The sequence below is a fragment of the Nyctibius grandis genome, chromosome 4 (genome assembly GCF_013368605.1).
Source record: "Nyctibius grandis isolate bNycGra1 chromosome 4, bNycGra1.pri, whole genome shotgun sequence".
Classification (NCBI taxonomy): Eukaryota; Metazoa; Chordata; class Aves; order Nyctibiiformes; family Nyctibiidae; genus Nyctibius; species Nyctibius grandis.
The window spans coordinates 90,326,967-90,342,630 of record NC_090661.1 but is presented as its reverse complement, the minus strand read 5'-3'; the positions used below and the strand labels follow the sequence as shown (position 1 = coordinate 90,342,630).

The window sequence follows — 15,664 nt, the reverse complement described above, 5'->3', positions numbered from 1 at the left end:
AAGCCCCACGCCGCGCCGGTGGGAACCCTGGGCATTGCCAAGAAACGTCTTTGAAACTCAAACCTGGCTTTGGAAAGAAACTGGAAGACAAACCGGCTCTAAACAAACACTCGAGTTAATTCCTCGTCTTGCATTGTACAAGCCCAGTGAAATGAAACAAAGTGCAGCCACGGGGATGAGCAGATGGATTCAAATGCGTCAAAAAGCCCTGAAATCTGCTGGCTCTGAAATCTCCTTTTGTATTTAGGGTTAGGGTCTTTTTTTTGGTTTTCTTTCTAATTGTTCCTTGGAGTTTAATTCTGCAGTTGTTTTTCTGCTTCTGCCATGGGGACAACATGCTTCGGCCACAAAGCCCCTGAAGGCTGAATTGCAGATCGCATCCAGCCCTGAGCCACTTGCATGCAAATGTCCCCTCGATGGGAAGCTTTGCAGTGACGCGGAGGGCTGTCCCTCCAGCTGTCTGTCTGTCCCTCCAGCTGTCCGTCTGTCCGTCCAGTCTGCCAAGGGGCTGCTGGCGAGCGGTGAAGCCTGGCCTGCTGCAGCGGAGGTGGGAAAGGATGGAAAATGTTGGGGTTTGGGGGTGATGTTGCTAGCACCCAGCGTTCCTCTTCCCTGCCATGGGGGCGGTGGGAGCCCTGGGGGTCTGCACCCCGCATCCCAAGGCTCGGTGGCCGCATGCTGCCTCCCCCGTGGCCTGGATGTGGGGGCGGGCTGGTGGCGGGGTGAAGTCAGAGTCAGGCCGTCGCGGCTCAGCATCCCCCGGTTTCACTTCCCGGTTCCTGCACGGCTCCCCGCCAGGCTCTCAGGTGCTCCCGGGCTGCGGGGTCAGCCCAGAGCTGCTGCCATGGGGTTTCTGCAGGGGTACATGTGCTGCATGGGAGGGAAAAGCCGCAGGGACTGTGTCCTCACTGCCAGCTTGCAAGAGCCAAACAGCCTCCAGCATGCGGGGAATTGCTCCTGCGAGGGGAGATTTGCTGCCCTGCCTGGGGGTGCTGAGTCTGGGCTGGCCAGGGCATCCCTTAGTGCTCCCGGTCCCACCACCGAGCTGCAAGGGTTTGCCCCTTCAGCCTCCCCTCCTTGCACGCTTCCCTCCGGGCCCAGCTCTGAGCAAGGCTTTTGGGGCAATGGAGCCAGGCAAGAAGCTGTTTTGACTGATGGCTGGTGTTCGTGGGTTTTCCATATGGACGGGAGCAGAGGAGCGCTCTGTCCTACCGTCCCAGGCACTGTGCTCTTGCCATCTGCTTGTGGCACACCGGGAGCTGCTGGAGCAGCTTTCCTTATTGTCCCAGCTGGGGTTTTTGGGTGGGTTTGGACAAGAATGCTGTGAGAGCTCTCGTGGGGACTTGGCAGTGAGCTGTGTTGCTGCCTCGCAGCCCCTTTGAACCTCCCGCCCCGTGTCAGACCTGACCTGATGGAGGAGAGGAACAAGTTCTTGTAAGAATAGTGAAAATGAGGAGCTGGGGAGAAGCTAAAACACCCCAATCCCTGCAGCCATGTGGAAGGACACTGTGGCTGGTCTCTGCCCCTCGCTGAGCAGGCGGCATCCTCTGGTGGGATGCTGCAGAGGGACAGAGATAAAGGCACAGTGCTGGGGGGGCCAGTGGGGCAAATCTGTCGGAAATTGGGCTGTTGTTAGTTTTATTGCTGACGGATCAGCTTGTCTTTTCAGGGGTGTTTACATGTCTGGCTCCCGCCGGCACTGGTGCCCCTTAAACAGGCCCACGTCCCCGGCCGGCCCCGCTCACTCTCCCATCCATCACTTTGCTCCTTCCTGTGCCACCTCCCCACCGAGATGTTGGTGGGATCAGAGCTGGGTGCTCTCCTCCATCGGATGCGCCAGGCTCTGCCCGCGGCAGATGGGGGCCGTGCCGTGGAAATTGGGAGCCCGTTCCCACGGCCCGCTGGTGCCTGCTGCCCGCCCCCCCTGGCTCCACGGGGGCTGTGCTGTGCGTGGGGGCTTTGCGGTGGGAGCAGGGCGGGATGCTCCTTGAGAGGAGCCCATGTCGCCGCTCTCCCTCCCCTCCTCTGTGCCTGAATCCCAAATTTGGGTAAAGGAGGGATGTATCTGCTTCCCGAATCACCAAAGCTCTCGTGCGTGTCCGCTGAAGCGCCTCAGGGTGGAGCGTGGTTTTGTTTAAAGAAAGCAACTAAAATAAACTTGGCGAGGGGCTCCCGGGAGGTCACTGTGCTCCTTCCCTCCCTGTCCCTGGCCCCCAAACCCAGCACGGATCCCCTCTTCCCACAGGGCTTTCGGCAAGTTAGCATTTTTTTCTTGCTGTTGTTGACAAAAATCTCGTCTGGTTGAGAAATGTCTGTGCAGCAGTGCCAGCCCAGTCCCACGGGTCAAATCCTGCCCCTGCAAATCTCTGCCGGGAAGGGCAGCTCGTCCTGGGCCGGCCTTCGGGGATGCTGCCGGGGGGGACGCATCGCCTTGCAGGGGCATGAGGCCATGAGCAAGCCCCTGTGATGGACGGATGGACAGATGGACGCCGCGGGCTGGGGGCGGACCTGCGGGTGTTTTATTGTTTGCTGGTTGGGCTCTGCAGCAGAAGCAAAGTGCTGGAAGTTCGTCAAGGGCTGAATTAAAGTTGCCTGGCAACCTCCATGCCGGCGCCTCTTCCTGCATCTTGCAGGATTTCCCACCCAAGGTTTGCCAGCTCCAGGGAAAGGGGGGCCCAAAATGCGCCGCGTTCACAGCCAGACCCAGGCTGGTCTTGCCTCTCACTGGATGGCTCTTCTCCATAATTCCTTGGCTCGTTCCCACGCCTGGGAGCCGGGAGTTGTCCCTGCCTCATCCCCCGGGGCCAGCACCTTTCGCCCCCCGCCGCACTGGGAACAGGTCGGGCTGTTTTGTCTGAACCCGAGGGCAACTGGCGTGGGTCCCTGCGGGGGTAAAACGGCGCTGGGCTGGTGGGAACATGGCTGGGGGAGCGAGCGGCCAGGGAGCCGAGGGAGTTACGTGCCGGGCTTGGCCCCAGTGAGTAAAGCTGGGGTTTGGAGAGCCTGGGCTGGGCTGCTGTGAAAAAGCGAGGTGTAAATGGTGTCCCCTGGTGCAGTCACCACCGGGAGTCTTGTTAAGGCTGTTTTGCAGCCCCATAACCTGGAGGAGACCCACTGGAAATCCTGGCCCCCACTGGGAAGCCGGCAGCGCTCGCTTGTAGGAATGCATGCTGCCAAGGCGGGCAGCCCACAAGGAGGGGAGGAAGGTCCGGCAGCCTTTCTGGGAGCTGCTTGGGCTTTACTAGAGCTCGGTGGAGCAACCACAAGCTGCCCACGGAGTGGTGGGATGGGGAGGCGTCTGATCCCACTCTGCAAATCTGTCCTACCACCCAGGATGGATGCTGGGGGTGAGCCGGAGAAGTGCTGCTCCCACCTGGTGTTCCCATTTTTTCTCCTGGGTTCCCTTTAAATTAAAAAGCCAGCATCGTTTTTGGCTGTGCCACCAAGGAAACAGCCATGGGGGTCCCACAAGACCCTTGCTGAGGTCCCTCCATGTTTGCCAGCCCCACTGGCTGCACAGCTTCCCTGCATCGCAGCTTGCGGATGGCTCTTGCTCCCAGGTTTTGCTGCCTCATGGCTTTGAGGACCGCGGGGCAGCGGGAAAGGGCCGCCACGGCCAGCAGAAGCTCCCGTGCAGCGGCCGTCGAAGGGTGCGGCAGCTTTGGCTGGTTTCTTTGGCCAGATCCAGGTTGGCGAGACCTGCCGCCCAGAAATACACTCATCAAAAGGTTTTTGCGCCTCCAGAGATGCTGGTCGTGGGGATTTTAAGGAGTTGCCGACCGGGCGGGCTCGTTTGGGTGTGCTGTGACGGCTGGCGAGAGGCTGAGGCCGGCACAGTCACGCTCGCACGGCTTCCGTCGTGACCCAGTAAACCCAGTCAGACCTGACCGGGACTCGCTCACTGCCTTGCACGCTCGCGCACGCCTGCACACTTCTGCCGCCCCGCTGCTTTCCTGGCGTTCCCCGGGGACCAGCAAACCCGTCCCGCCTGGGTTGGGCTCACCCGGCTCTGTGCTGGGACCCAGGGCTGCATCCCGCAGGAGCACCGAAAGCCGGCGGTAGGAGGGTGGGCTCTGGCCCCCGAGGACGCTGCACGCTGCGATCGGAGCGGCTGCTGCTTGCCTTCGCCCTGCTCTCGGGGCGGCCATCAGCCCCACGGCCGGATCCTGCCTCCACCACCCTTCTCCTTCAGCGTCGCTGGCCGGGGCGGGAGCTGGGGCCATATTTCGGGTCCTATGTCGATCCCCCCTGCGCTGGGAAGTAGGTGAGGCACCGAGGGGCTTGGGAGCTCGGGAGCTCGCTCCGGGGACAGGATGGGCTTTCTGGACAGTTTTTCTCTTAAACCCCAGATTTCATTGGAGCTGCTGCTGCTTTTCAGCTTCTTCCTCTCCCCATTTTGTGTCCCTCCCCTGAAGAAAACTCTGTGGCGTTTCCCCTCCTGGCTTTTCCCTGTTTCCCATGGAACAGCTGGGCTTGAGGAATCCAGCCATCCCCAGCCTGAGTGATGGGTCTCACAGACCAAGACCTCCTCTGCCTCCCACCCCAGCCCTCGCCTTCACCCAGAGCTTTGAACTTGCACCCTGCTGAGTGGGGGGATGATGGTTTGGGGGTACTTGGCACGGCTGCAGCCTAGGGTGACGATCTGAGTGGGACCAAGGAAGGTTTCAGTTCCTTTTTGCTCTTTCTCCCCACCCTCGGTATGAAAAATAAAAAAATAAAAAAAAAAAAGAGAAGCTCGGAGCAGCCCTTCCCTTTGAGTAAAATATTAACTGGCTCTTACAGCTAACTGATTAAATGTCCTTTAGGGCAAAGTTACATCTGATCTCGGGCAAAGGAGCCTTTGGCAATGGGTGTAGCTGCTCCCCTGGAAAAAGCCGAGGAGCCCAGCCCCGGTGGCAGGGGATGCTGCTCCCCATTGTCCCTGCCCACCTGAGAACCCCGTGCAGCCCCACAGCTTCATTTATTGTTTTTATTTTTCCCCCCTGTGCTGGCTCGGTGCTCACACTGGTTAAACGTTAGCCGGGGCTGGCTGGCAGTGCAGCGCTTGCCCTGCGATAAGCTGCGTCCCTGCCTCCCTGCTCCGCCGCGCTCCTGGCTCCAATCCCCGTCGCGCCCGGAGCCGGGCAGCAGGCAAAGTTCAGGGCTTGTTTGTTCGCGGGAGATAAGGTGAGGACGCCCGGCAGCGTGCAGGCGGCTCGCAGGGCTGTTACTCATTTATTAGGGATCGTTGTTTGCCTTGTCGTAAGAAGGTTTCTCCTCCTCTCTGCTTTCGCAGCCCAGGTGCACGGCAGCTCTTGTGGGTTGTGTGTGATTCTGGGCTCGTGTCCCCTTACAGAGGCCTGGGGAAGGGTCCCTGCAGCCGCCAGCGTGGCCCTGGTCCCGCTGGCTTGATGGAGAGGTGTCAGCATGGGGCTGCCGGAGCGCTTTTGGGTGCTTTGGTGCTCCAAAAGTGACCCACCGCTTGCTTTGCCCCAAAACATTGGTGGGTTTTGCTTGTGCCAGACATGGTGCCACCAAAGTAACTTGTTTCTCGTTGACCTCCATCCCTGCTCGCGATGGAGTTCCTTGGAGGGAGGATGCTCCGGGTCGCCATCCTCTGCTCCCTGGTGAGCTCAGCCCCGCAGGCAGCACCCTGCCTGCTCTGTGGGTTGGGTGCTCTATGGGTGCTCTGTGCTGGGCTGATGCCTGGGGGCCAGCGAGGCAGGAAGGAGCAGGGGGGTACTTCTCCCCTCTGCTCCATTCCTGGGATGCTTGGGGGCAGCAGCCAGTGCAGGCACGAGGTCTGGGTCTGAACCCCCCTGAAGGAAACAGTGGTTTAAGGCAGGTTCCAGGACTATGGCTGGATCCCACATCCAGCCCCTCGCTTCTCCTTTTCAGCCCCAAAGCCCTTTTCACTTTCGTTTCACTTTGATTTTTACCTCCCCTCTGCCTGAGACACAGCGAGGTATTTGCTTCAGGGAAACCGTCTGCAGCGAGCGTGTTTGAACAGCTTCTCTACAGGGCCAGGTATTTTGTTTATATATATATTAAAAAAAAAAACAACCCTAAGCAAACATATAGGTGCTGGTTGCTTATGGGGAGCTCTCCTGCTTGGAGATACCCAGTTGTCTCCTTCCTCCTTAGCTCCTGCAAAATGAACTGGGAGAGGCAGGGGGTTATTTGGGAGGGATCAGATGCATGAAAGCGAGAGCCAGGGTAGATGCTGAGCTTCAAGGCAGCTTGGGATGAAAGGGAAACTGAAATCTCATGGAAAAACACCGTGGGGAAAAACTGTTCTCGCTTGAAAAGACTTGATGAAGATGCCAAGTGGCTCCTGTATGGGTTTTCCTTCACCCTGCGTCGCTGCGTGCCTGAAGCATCCTTCCCCGCGCCTCTGTCCTTGGGAGTCTCGTCATTTCAGGAGGGGTAAAACTTGGGGGACAAGTATCTTGTGCGGCAGGAGATGGCCAGGTGTGCTTTCAGGGAGGAGCGGAGCCCCTGGAGCCCCCCCGCCGCCCGTCCTCCACAGCCGCTCCGGGGAGCAAGGCTTGGGGCACCCCAGTGTGCCCAGAGACCCGCAGAGGGGCTTGGCCCCTGCTCTCTGCTTTTGGGGGTAAATGCACCTTTTTGGGTGTGAAAATGCAATGAGGGGATCTGCTGGCTCTGCTGAAGTGTATCCTTCGGTCAGGGGGAGCTGCAGGAGGACATGGCTGGGAGCGAAGGAGGGGGAAGCCCGGAGCAGACCCGGAGGAAAATGAGCCTCCGAGCAACCAAACCAAGCGCTCAGCAAGCGACTGCCGCCGCTCAGATGGAGCAGACGCTGGGCCAGGGGGATGCTGCGAGCGGTCCCTCTGCTCAAAATCCCCTCGCTGCCCTGTGCTGGCCATAGGCTCAACACCTTGTACCATGCCTCAGTTTCCCCTTTGGCAAGGCTGAGACCATGCCCGGTCAAGCGTCCATGCGTGTGCATGGCCGGCTCCTTCCCCAGCCTGCTCCCTCGTGAGGTGCTGGGGACAGCGGGAGCGTCTGACCCGGTGCTCTGTGTTTCAGGAGGGTTTGGCAGCCAGCCCCATCCCGGGGAGCTGGGGAGCGTGTCCCGAGGATCGGCTGGGCGGCTGCCCTCGCCGGGGGAGTGGGAAGATGAGCGGAGGCACATCCCATCTCCTGACGGCTCTCTTCATGGCGGTGGCGATGGGCTACCCGTCGCGGCGGTCTGCCACCGACCTGGATGCCACCCCCAGGACAACGGTCACCTTTGATGGTAAGGGGTGGTGGCGGGTCTTGGTGGTGGCGGTGAGGTTTGGGGGCTTGCTTGCAGTGGGTTTGGTGCATCGCGACTGCGTCCAGCCTTTGGCAGCCTCCCGGAACAGGGGGCTCAGCATGGGGGGAGGCTACAGGGGGCCCTCTGGTCCCATGGGCTCTAGAAATCGGAGCCCGCATAGCTGCCTGGTGTTGGGTGCCCAGAGGGATGGAGCAGGGCAAAGGCATCTCCCCAAAAGCCGGGGGGGCGGACAAGGATGTACAGGCAGCCAGCCCTGGCCAGCCCCTGGCCCTGCCCAGCCGCCCTTGGAGGGTGTCCTGAGCCGGATGTCCCACCTGAGCTGGGCTCTCATGGCCCAGGTAGTCAGCAGGGAGCTTTCTTCGATGATTTTCACTAATTGCCACTGGGCTCTTGGCCTCCAGCCTCTGTGGTGTCAGCCAGCCCCGCAGGGTCATCGTGCCTTGGGCATCCACACAACTTCGTTGCCCTCGTTAGTGAAGCCCAGCTCAGCGGTCGATGGTGGGAGAGGGTTTCGATTGCGTCTGGGGTGCCCTTTTCTCCCCAGGCAATGCCTCCTTTTGCGGGGCTCATTCCCTCCCCAGCTGCCGCTGGGGTCTCAAGCCCCACAGGACTTTCTCCTCCTGCGGCAGGAGGGTCCGAGCCTGGCTTGGAGTCCCTCTGGCCAGGGCTGAGTCCCACCTCACACCTCTCAGCACCCCAAATTGCATGGTTTCTCCAGCTCGGTGGGCAGGGAGCGCCCAGCCTCGCCGCAGAAGCCCTCCCCTTGCACAGCAGTTTTGGTTCAGGTGTTTCTGCATCCTTCCTTTCAGGCTGGCTGGGTTCGGTTTGGAGCTGGCGTCACTGACGGTGTGTTTTCCCTTCCTCCAGTGGTTCCCCAAACAGCGTGGCAGGTCCATGCTGGGCATGGACATCGCAGCTCCCACCCGTGAGCTGCCGTTTTAATTAGTGGGGAGAAATTTCCCCTGTGAGCCTGAGCCCAGTTAGTGCCTTTCTCCTCCTACCAAACCACCCCTCTTCCTTTCCTCCTGCCGTAACCACTGGCCCCTGGCACCGTCTGCCTGATAACCTCAGTGGGTGCCTTCTCACCCGCTCCCGGCTCCATTCTCTGTCTTTCCCTAGTGGCTCGCCCCGTGCCTGCCCTGAGGTCCCCCCTCAAGCCCCTGTTCCCTTTGCAGAGCTGTCGGGCGTCCGGCGCTTCAGCGCACGCACCCTCAACTACAGCACCCTGCTGCTGGAGGACGACCGGGGCATCCTCTACGTGGGTGCCAGGGGAGCCATCTTCGCCCTCAACTCCAGCGACGTGGCCAACGGGTCCCACCGCACGGTGAGCCCGGCCTCTGCCTGCCGCTGGCTGGTTGTCCTCTCCTGTCCCACGCTGCCCGGTCCCTGCCCGAATTGTGGCCACCCTGTCCCTGCTCATCCTCCTGCTCGCCATCTCAGGTCTTGCCTGGAGGTGCTGTCCCTAGGTCTGTCCCTAGGTCTGTCCTCAGGTCCCCTGTGGACGCCTGGTCCTTTTCCCCAGCCAGGCAGCGTGGGGACAGCGGTGGGAGATGTCCCCAAGCTCAGAGCCGCCTGCTTCAGGGACACCCTGGCAGGATGAGGGGCAGGGAGGGAAGCGCACCCCTTTGCTCCCCCCGGGAAGGACACCCCAAAATTCCTCCAGGCTCCTGCAGGTGCTCTGGGGTTTCTGCCCACAGGTCGGGGTGTGGGACCATTCTCGCCCCGGGCTGGGGGGACGCGGGCAGGGTGCCATCTCGTGCTCTGAGCAGCTGTGCCCTCTCTAAATAAGAGAGGATTTTAGCATCTCTGACGGCTCTGGCAGAGGCTGGAGCCTGCAGCGATGGGGGGATCACGCAGTGACAGTCCCTCTTCCCCTTGCAGATCCACTGGGAAGCCTCCCCAGAGAAGCAGATGGACTGCCTGCAGAAGGGCAAAAACAACAAGGTAGAGGCAGTGGGTGGGTGCTGGGGGGCAGCCACCGCTTTCCCCGTGTCGTGACGCCTGTCCTCCCCCTCCGCAGACCGAGTGCTTCAACCACGTGCGGTTTCTGCAGAGGCTGAACAGCACCCACCTCTACGCCTGCGGGACCTACGCTTTCCACCCGCTCTGCGCCACCATCGTGAGTACTGCTTGGCCCCACGGCTGTCACCTGTCCCCTGACACCGTGTCACTGTGACAACTGGTAGTGCAGCCCCCGTCCTCTCCCACCATCTCCACCTGCAGCCCCCCTCCCTTTCTGCCCCTCTCCCAGCCCCTCCCCAGCTCAGGGGGGAGGCGAGTGACCCCCATCCTGGGGTGGGTTGGTTTGGGGACGCAGTCACCGTGACGCAGATGCGCAAAGTCCCCACCCTGGTGCTGGGGTTGGACTCTGGCCCCATAACGAGACGGCTGGGGATGGATCGGTGCCGTGGGAGGAACACGTGGGCTCAGCGGGGTTGGTGGATTGGGACGTCCAACACTGGAGCTGGTTTCCAGCCCCTGCTCTTGCAGGGTCCCGTCCCAAAGCAAGGGCTTGCAGACTGGCTGGTGGCCGGTGGCAAGCGTGCCCACGGAGGGTGATGGTGGCAGGGAGGTTGACGGTGGCAGGGCTGACTCAGCAGCCCCTCCCCAGGGATGTCCCGGGCCAGGCCAGGGGTCCCTGCGTGGCCGTGACTCACGGCAGAGTGGCCCCGGGCAGCCACGTCCCCCAGCAGCGGGACTTTCACCCCCATGCGGTGGCTTCTCAGTGACTTGGCCACCCTTTGCCCACCTCCCTCCCTGAGCTGGGGGGCAAAGGGGCCTGGGGCCGTGTCCCCAGCGTGGCGGGGAGCCCCGGAGGGGCCGTGCCCGTTCCCACGGCTGTGCCGCCGGTCCGGTTTGGCCATCGCGCGCCCTGGGAGTCAGGCGGAGGAGCCGCCGAGCTGGAAGGGCCCTGTCATTATTTGACACGCTTTGAACTGCAAACCCAAAAGAAAATAACACCTGCTGTGAGGGGGACGTCACCCAGGGGACCCAGTCCGACTGGGCAGCGTCTGCCGGCCAGGCACAGCCCGGGAACATCGGCTGCGCTGGCCGGCCCCTGCCCGGTGCCCACGCAATGCCAAGTGGGGTGCCAGGGCTCCCCTTCCCCCCCCGAGCCCTCTCCCTGCTCTTGGCTGGGGGCTCTGGCTGTCCCTGTGGTTTCTGACCAGCTGGAGGGTGCCGGGGGCGGTTTGTCTTGCCCGGACAAGGGCACAGCCATGGGCATGGCTTTGTCCCTGCTAGTAGCCTTTGCAGAGAGCCTGGGGCTGGCAGGCGAGGCGGGTCTGTCCCTCCTGTCTAACCCCGTCCCCTCTCCCCATCAAGGATGCCAACAGGTTCACGTTGCCATCCCACTTTGAGGAAGGCAAGGAGAAGTGCCCGTACGACCCTGCCCGGGGCTACACCGGCCTCATCGTGGGTAAGCGGCACCTTTCCCAGGGCTGGTGGGGACAGGGACATGCAGGATGTCACCCACCCTGGCCCCATCCCCAACGCCCCCACGAGGGGTCCCCAGCCAGGTGGGCTCTGCGCACGGGGGCCTTAGCAAGCCAGGACCTGGTCCTCCTTCTCCTCCTTGTCCTGGGGCATGGGGACTAGATGATCTTTCGAGGTCCCTTCCAATCCCTAACATTCTGTGATTCTGTGATGCTGGTGGCTTTTGGGGCTGTTCCTGCTGCGCCCGGGGTGCATGGCCATGCTGACGGGTGCCTGCCCTCCCCAGACGGCGGCTTGTACACGGCCACGCGCTATGAATTTCGGAGCCTCCCTGACATCCGCAGGAACCTGCACCAGCGGCCGCTGAAGACGGAAGAGTCCCCGCTGCACTGGCTGAACGGTGAGACATCCCCATTAACCCCCAGGACTGGCATCACGGGCGGTGGGACGCTGTGCATCACCTCAGGGAGCATGGGGCAGGAGTGGGGGGTGGCCCTGGGGTCCTGTGTGGTTTGCCATGAGAGGAAACCGAGGCAGGGAGGGATCCCCCATCCCGTGGTGGGTCCCCAGTCTCCACCTCTCGCTCTGCATCCCCCAGATGCCGAGTTCGTGGCCTCTGTGCTGGTCCAGGAGAGCAAGGACAGCCCCGTGGGTGACGATGACAAGATCTACTACTTCTTCACGGAGCGGGCGGGTGAGGAGACCACATCCTTCTTTGACAAGAGCCAGATGGCCCGAGTGGCCCGGGTGGCCCGTGTCTGCAAGGTAGGCATGTCCCCAGCCACGGGGAGCCAAGCGCTGTTCCTCCTGGTGCACGGGCTGCGTGCCTGCACCTTGGGGGAAACTGAGGCATGGGCAGAGGGGCGCACACACCCCCACCTGCTCCCTGCACCCTCCCAGAGTGATGTGGGGGGGAAGAAGATCCTGCAGCGCAAGTGGACGTCCTTCATGAAGGCACGCCTGGTCTGCTACATCCCCTACTACGAGGTGCTGCGCAGCGTCTGCAACCTGGACGGGGGCGGCTGGGCCAGCACTGTCTTCTACGCCGCCTTCACCCTCTCAGCGCAGTGGTGAGCGGGGCAGTGGCTGAAACGGCTGGGGCTAAAAGTCTGTGGCACTGGGGGGACCAGAGATGCTTGAGGGGAGACGTGCAGGCGGGCGCTGAGCACCCTGGGGTGCATCAGTGGGAAGCACCCATGTGCCTGCCCGGGCTCAGGTGGGGCTTTGCCCCCCAGGAGGACCATGGAGGCCTCGGCCGTGTGCCGCTACAGCATCTCGGCGGTGCTGCGCGCCTTCGAGGGCCCCTACATGGAATACCAGGACTCAGCTCGCAAGTGGTCGCGCTACGATGGTGCGGTGCCCGAGCCCCGGCCCGGCTCTGTGAGTGCCCCAGGGGTGCGGAGCAAGGGGGGGGTGTGGGGTGGCCGCATCCCCCCCTGACCCCTGTCTCCCCCGGGCAGTGCATCACGGACCGCTCCCGCAGGAAGGGCTACAACTCCTCGCAGGACCTGCCCAACAGCGTCCTGGACTTCGTCAAGCTGCACCCGCTCATGTTTGAGGAGGTGAAGCCGGCGGGCGGGGAGCCGCTGCTGGTGAAGAAGAGTGTGGTGTACAGCCGGCTGGCCGTGGACAGGGTGCAGGCCCTTGACGGCCGCTCCTACGACGTGCTCTTCATGGGGACGGGTGAGCGCGGGATGAGTTTGCCAGGTCTCTGCTGGGCAGGGGGGACACCCCACACTCCCTCCTGACCCCCTCACTCTGCTCTCCAGGGGACGGATGGATCCACAAGGCCGTGGTGGTGGGCTCCGGCATCCACATTGTGGAGGAGGTGCAGGTGTTCAGGGAGCCGCAGCCCGTGGAGAACCTGGTGATCTCCCATGCCCAGGTGAGGGGTGGAAGAAGTGGGGGGGACACACACCACACATGGGGCACGTTTGTGTTGCGAAGCTGCCATTGGGCTGTTTGAGGGACAGGGGGGTCCTGGGTCATCCCAGCTTGGGATACATGCCAGAACTCAGTGGGGCAACCTGGGGTAAGGGGCCAGCCCAGCCCTCACACCCTTGCCAGGTGCCAGCTGCAGCTGTTGGCACTGACTGGGGGCCCTTCCCTTGCACCCCCACCAAGGGAGAACTGTGCTGCGGGGCTGGAGAGGGGGGATGTCTGGGCACCATGGGGCACCCCACAGCCCAGCGGCACCAGGGCAGTGCTGAGCCAGCCCTTTTCCCCCAGAGGAGCCTGTATGTGGGGGCAGCTAGCGGGGTCCTGCAGGTGCCCCTGGCCTCCTGCGCCAGGTACGCCTCCTGCTACGACTGCGTCCTCGCCCGGGACCCCTACTGCGCCTGGGACGGCAGGGCCTGCCGCGCCACCACCACCGCCACCTCCGGCAGGTAGGGACGGGGTCCCCACGAGCCTCCCACCTGCCCCATCCTGTGCTGTTGCACGTCACCCCATGGCACGGTTACCCCAGTGCCACCCCCGAGGCTTCTGGCATCCAGCGGCAAGTCTGTCGGTGGCCGTGACCCCGTAAGGGTGTGCTCAGCCAGGGCTGTACAGCTGAAGCCCCCCCACATCTTGCAGCAGAGGGCTGGTGCAGGACATTCAGAGCGGCAACGAGGGATGCCGGAGCAGCTCCGGGCGGGGTGAGTCTGCGCCGCCCCTCGGGACTGCGGGGGCTGCCGGTGTCTGGTGTCCCTTAGGGTGGCCGGGTCGGGTGCGAAGCAGTGCCTGTCCCCGCAGGCTCCCTGCCCTGGAAGAACCGGACGGTGCTGCAGGGTGACGACGTGCTGCTGCCCTGCGACCAGCGCTCCAACCTGGCACGAGCCGTGTGGCTGCTGAACGGCAGCGAGGTGCCGGGCGCGGGGCAGGACCGGCTGCGCGTGGGGGTGGACGGGCTGCTGGTGACCGACACGCTGCCCCAGCACAGCGGCGAGTACCGCTGCTACGGGGAGGAGCGGGGTCTGCGGACGCTGCTGGCCGCCTACAGCCTCACCGTGCTGCCCGAGCTGCCCCGCGGCCCCACGGCGGCCGCACCGCCCCACGCCGCCAGCCAGGCGGCCGGTGATGTCAAGGTGGCTTATGTCTCTGCCATCGTCGCCTTGGTGGTGCTGTGCGCCGTGCTCAGCGCCGTCCTCCTCTACGTGTCCTGCCTGGAGAAGCGCAAGGGCAAGTATGTCCTGGGGGAGCCGCGGCCAGCCAGCGTGGAGCTGCAGACCGTCTCGGCCAACTGCCTGCGCAAGGGTCGCCGGGAGGAGGAGGATGAGGAGGAAGAGCTCGCCTACCCCGACGGCTGCCTGCGGATCATCCCCGGCGAGGCGCCCACGGCTGCCACCTCCCCGGTGAAGGAGCTGCCGGCTGCCGTGCCCCCGCTGCCGCCGCCGCCGCCGCTGCCGGCTGAGCTCACCAACGGCGTGGGGGCTCTGCCCAACGTCCTCCGCAAGATGAACGGCAACAGCTACATGCTGCTGCAGCAGCAGGAGGAGCCGCTGGCCTCGCCACTCTACAGCGCGTCCTTCACCGAGGAGCTCAGCAAGATCCTGGAGAAGCGGAAACACACGCAGCTGGTGGAGAAGTTGGACGAGAGCTCCGTGTAGGGGTCGGGGAGGGGGGTTCCTGCCAGCAGGACCCTCCTCCCCTCCAGCCCCTTCTCCCACCCCCTGCCAGCAGTGTTACAAGACTCAGGCGAAACTACCTCCTGGATGGCAGAGCTGGGCCGGGCCCGGGCTCGGCCATTCCTTCGGCTTTTCACTCACTTTTGAGACTTGCTGTACAGAAGAAAAAAAAAGAATCTATTTAAATTTGGGAGCTCTATTTATGTATAAAAACCCACCGACGGCCATGAGCTGGAGGCAGGAGCTGGCGCCTGGCTGAAGGTGGACACCGGGGGGGAGGGAGAGTTTCTGTCTGTCTGTCCGTCTAGGCGTGAGAGATGCTGCTGTGGACGCGTGGACTCGGCCTGCCCCGCTGGGCATCCCTCGGCGCACGGGAGCCAGACGGCTGCTGAGAGGTGGGTGAGGAGCAGAGAGGGGGGCTGCGGGCTGCCGTGCGGTGCCTGCGCCTCACGCAGGGTGCAGGGTCCCGTCCCAGCGTGGGGCCACGGCGGGTTTTTTCCTCCATGCCCACTTGCAGGTGGGAGAGGGGCTGTGGACACATCTCATGTGGTGGGGGGGTGACCTCGGTGGCTGCCAGCCTCTGCCCGCTCTCCCACGTCTGCCCCCCCAGGGTTTCCTCTCTGGGAGAGGACGATTCTGCGAGGGACAGAGCTGGGGCAAGGAGCCCACGTCTCCAAACACCCTGGAGCAGCTGGTGGAGCGGCACGTGCCTGCTGCGAGGAGGCCCCAGGTGGATTGAAGGGCTGGGTGTCCTGGGGAAGTGGCACCCCTGGGACCTCTGACCCTGACAGGGCTCTGCCCCTTCTCCCCAGGGCGCTGCAGGGGAACAGCGGGATGCGGCAGCAGGCAGCAAGATGCACTGGCAGCAGGACCAGCAGCCACCGCCCTGCCCTGCGGCGTGGCAAGGGACCAGCGCAGCACCCACATCCCCCCGACGTCTGCAGTGCCCCAGCATCCCAGTGCAACGAGTGTTTCTGCCCTCCTGCGTGGTGCCGTTGGAGAACTGGGGTTCAAACGCAGCCCTGTCCCCTGTCGGACAACGTGTGAGAGGGCAAACGTCCTCGCACAGCGAGGAGGAGGAGGCTGGACAAGGGCCTGCCTCCCTCTGGGGCCTCCTCCTCTTCATGCACTTTCCAGGGGCAGCCACTGTCCCTAAATCCCCCCAACTACCTCTGCTCCTGCTGCCTCCTGGGGGAACCCAAGGGACTGGGCTGACAAAAGCATTCATGCCCCAAGGACAGGGTGGTGACACTGGAGAAGCTGGGGAGGAACAGACTTGCTGGGATGCATGTTCTCACCTCTGTGTTCCCTGCTGGCACCTCCAGGATCAGGACATTGCCTGGAGCTCAGCCCTGCAGGG

General features: G+C 63.1%; 1 protein-coding gene across 1 annotated transcript; it reads left to right on the top strand.

Annotated features, from left to right (window-relative positions):
- Nucleotides 1-7,035: 7,035 nt before the first annotated feature.
- SEMA4G (semaphorin 4G) lies at nucleotides 7,036-14,716 on the top strand. Its single transcript, XM_068398965.1, has 14 exons — nucleotides 7,036-7,240; nucleotides 8,437-8,585; nucleotides 9,143-9,205; nucleotides 9,282-9,380; nucleotides 10,586-10,679; nucleotides 10,983-11,096; nucleotides 11,295-11,461; nucleotides 11,597-11,766; nucleotides 11,932-12,076; nucleotides 12,157-12,379; nucleotides 12,466-12,581; nucleotides 12,926-13,083; nucleotides 13,274-13,335; nucleotides 13,418-14,716. Exons 1-14 carry the CDS (start codon nucleotides 7,120-7,122, stop codon nucleotides 14,284-14,286), a joined length of 2,550 nt encoding a protein of 849 aa, XP_068255066.1. The 5' UTR covers nucleotides 7,036-7,119; the 3' UTR covers nucleotides 14,287-14,716.
- The last annotated feature ends 948 nt before the right edge of the window (nucleotides 14,717-15,664 follow it).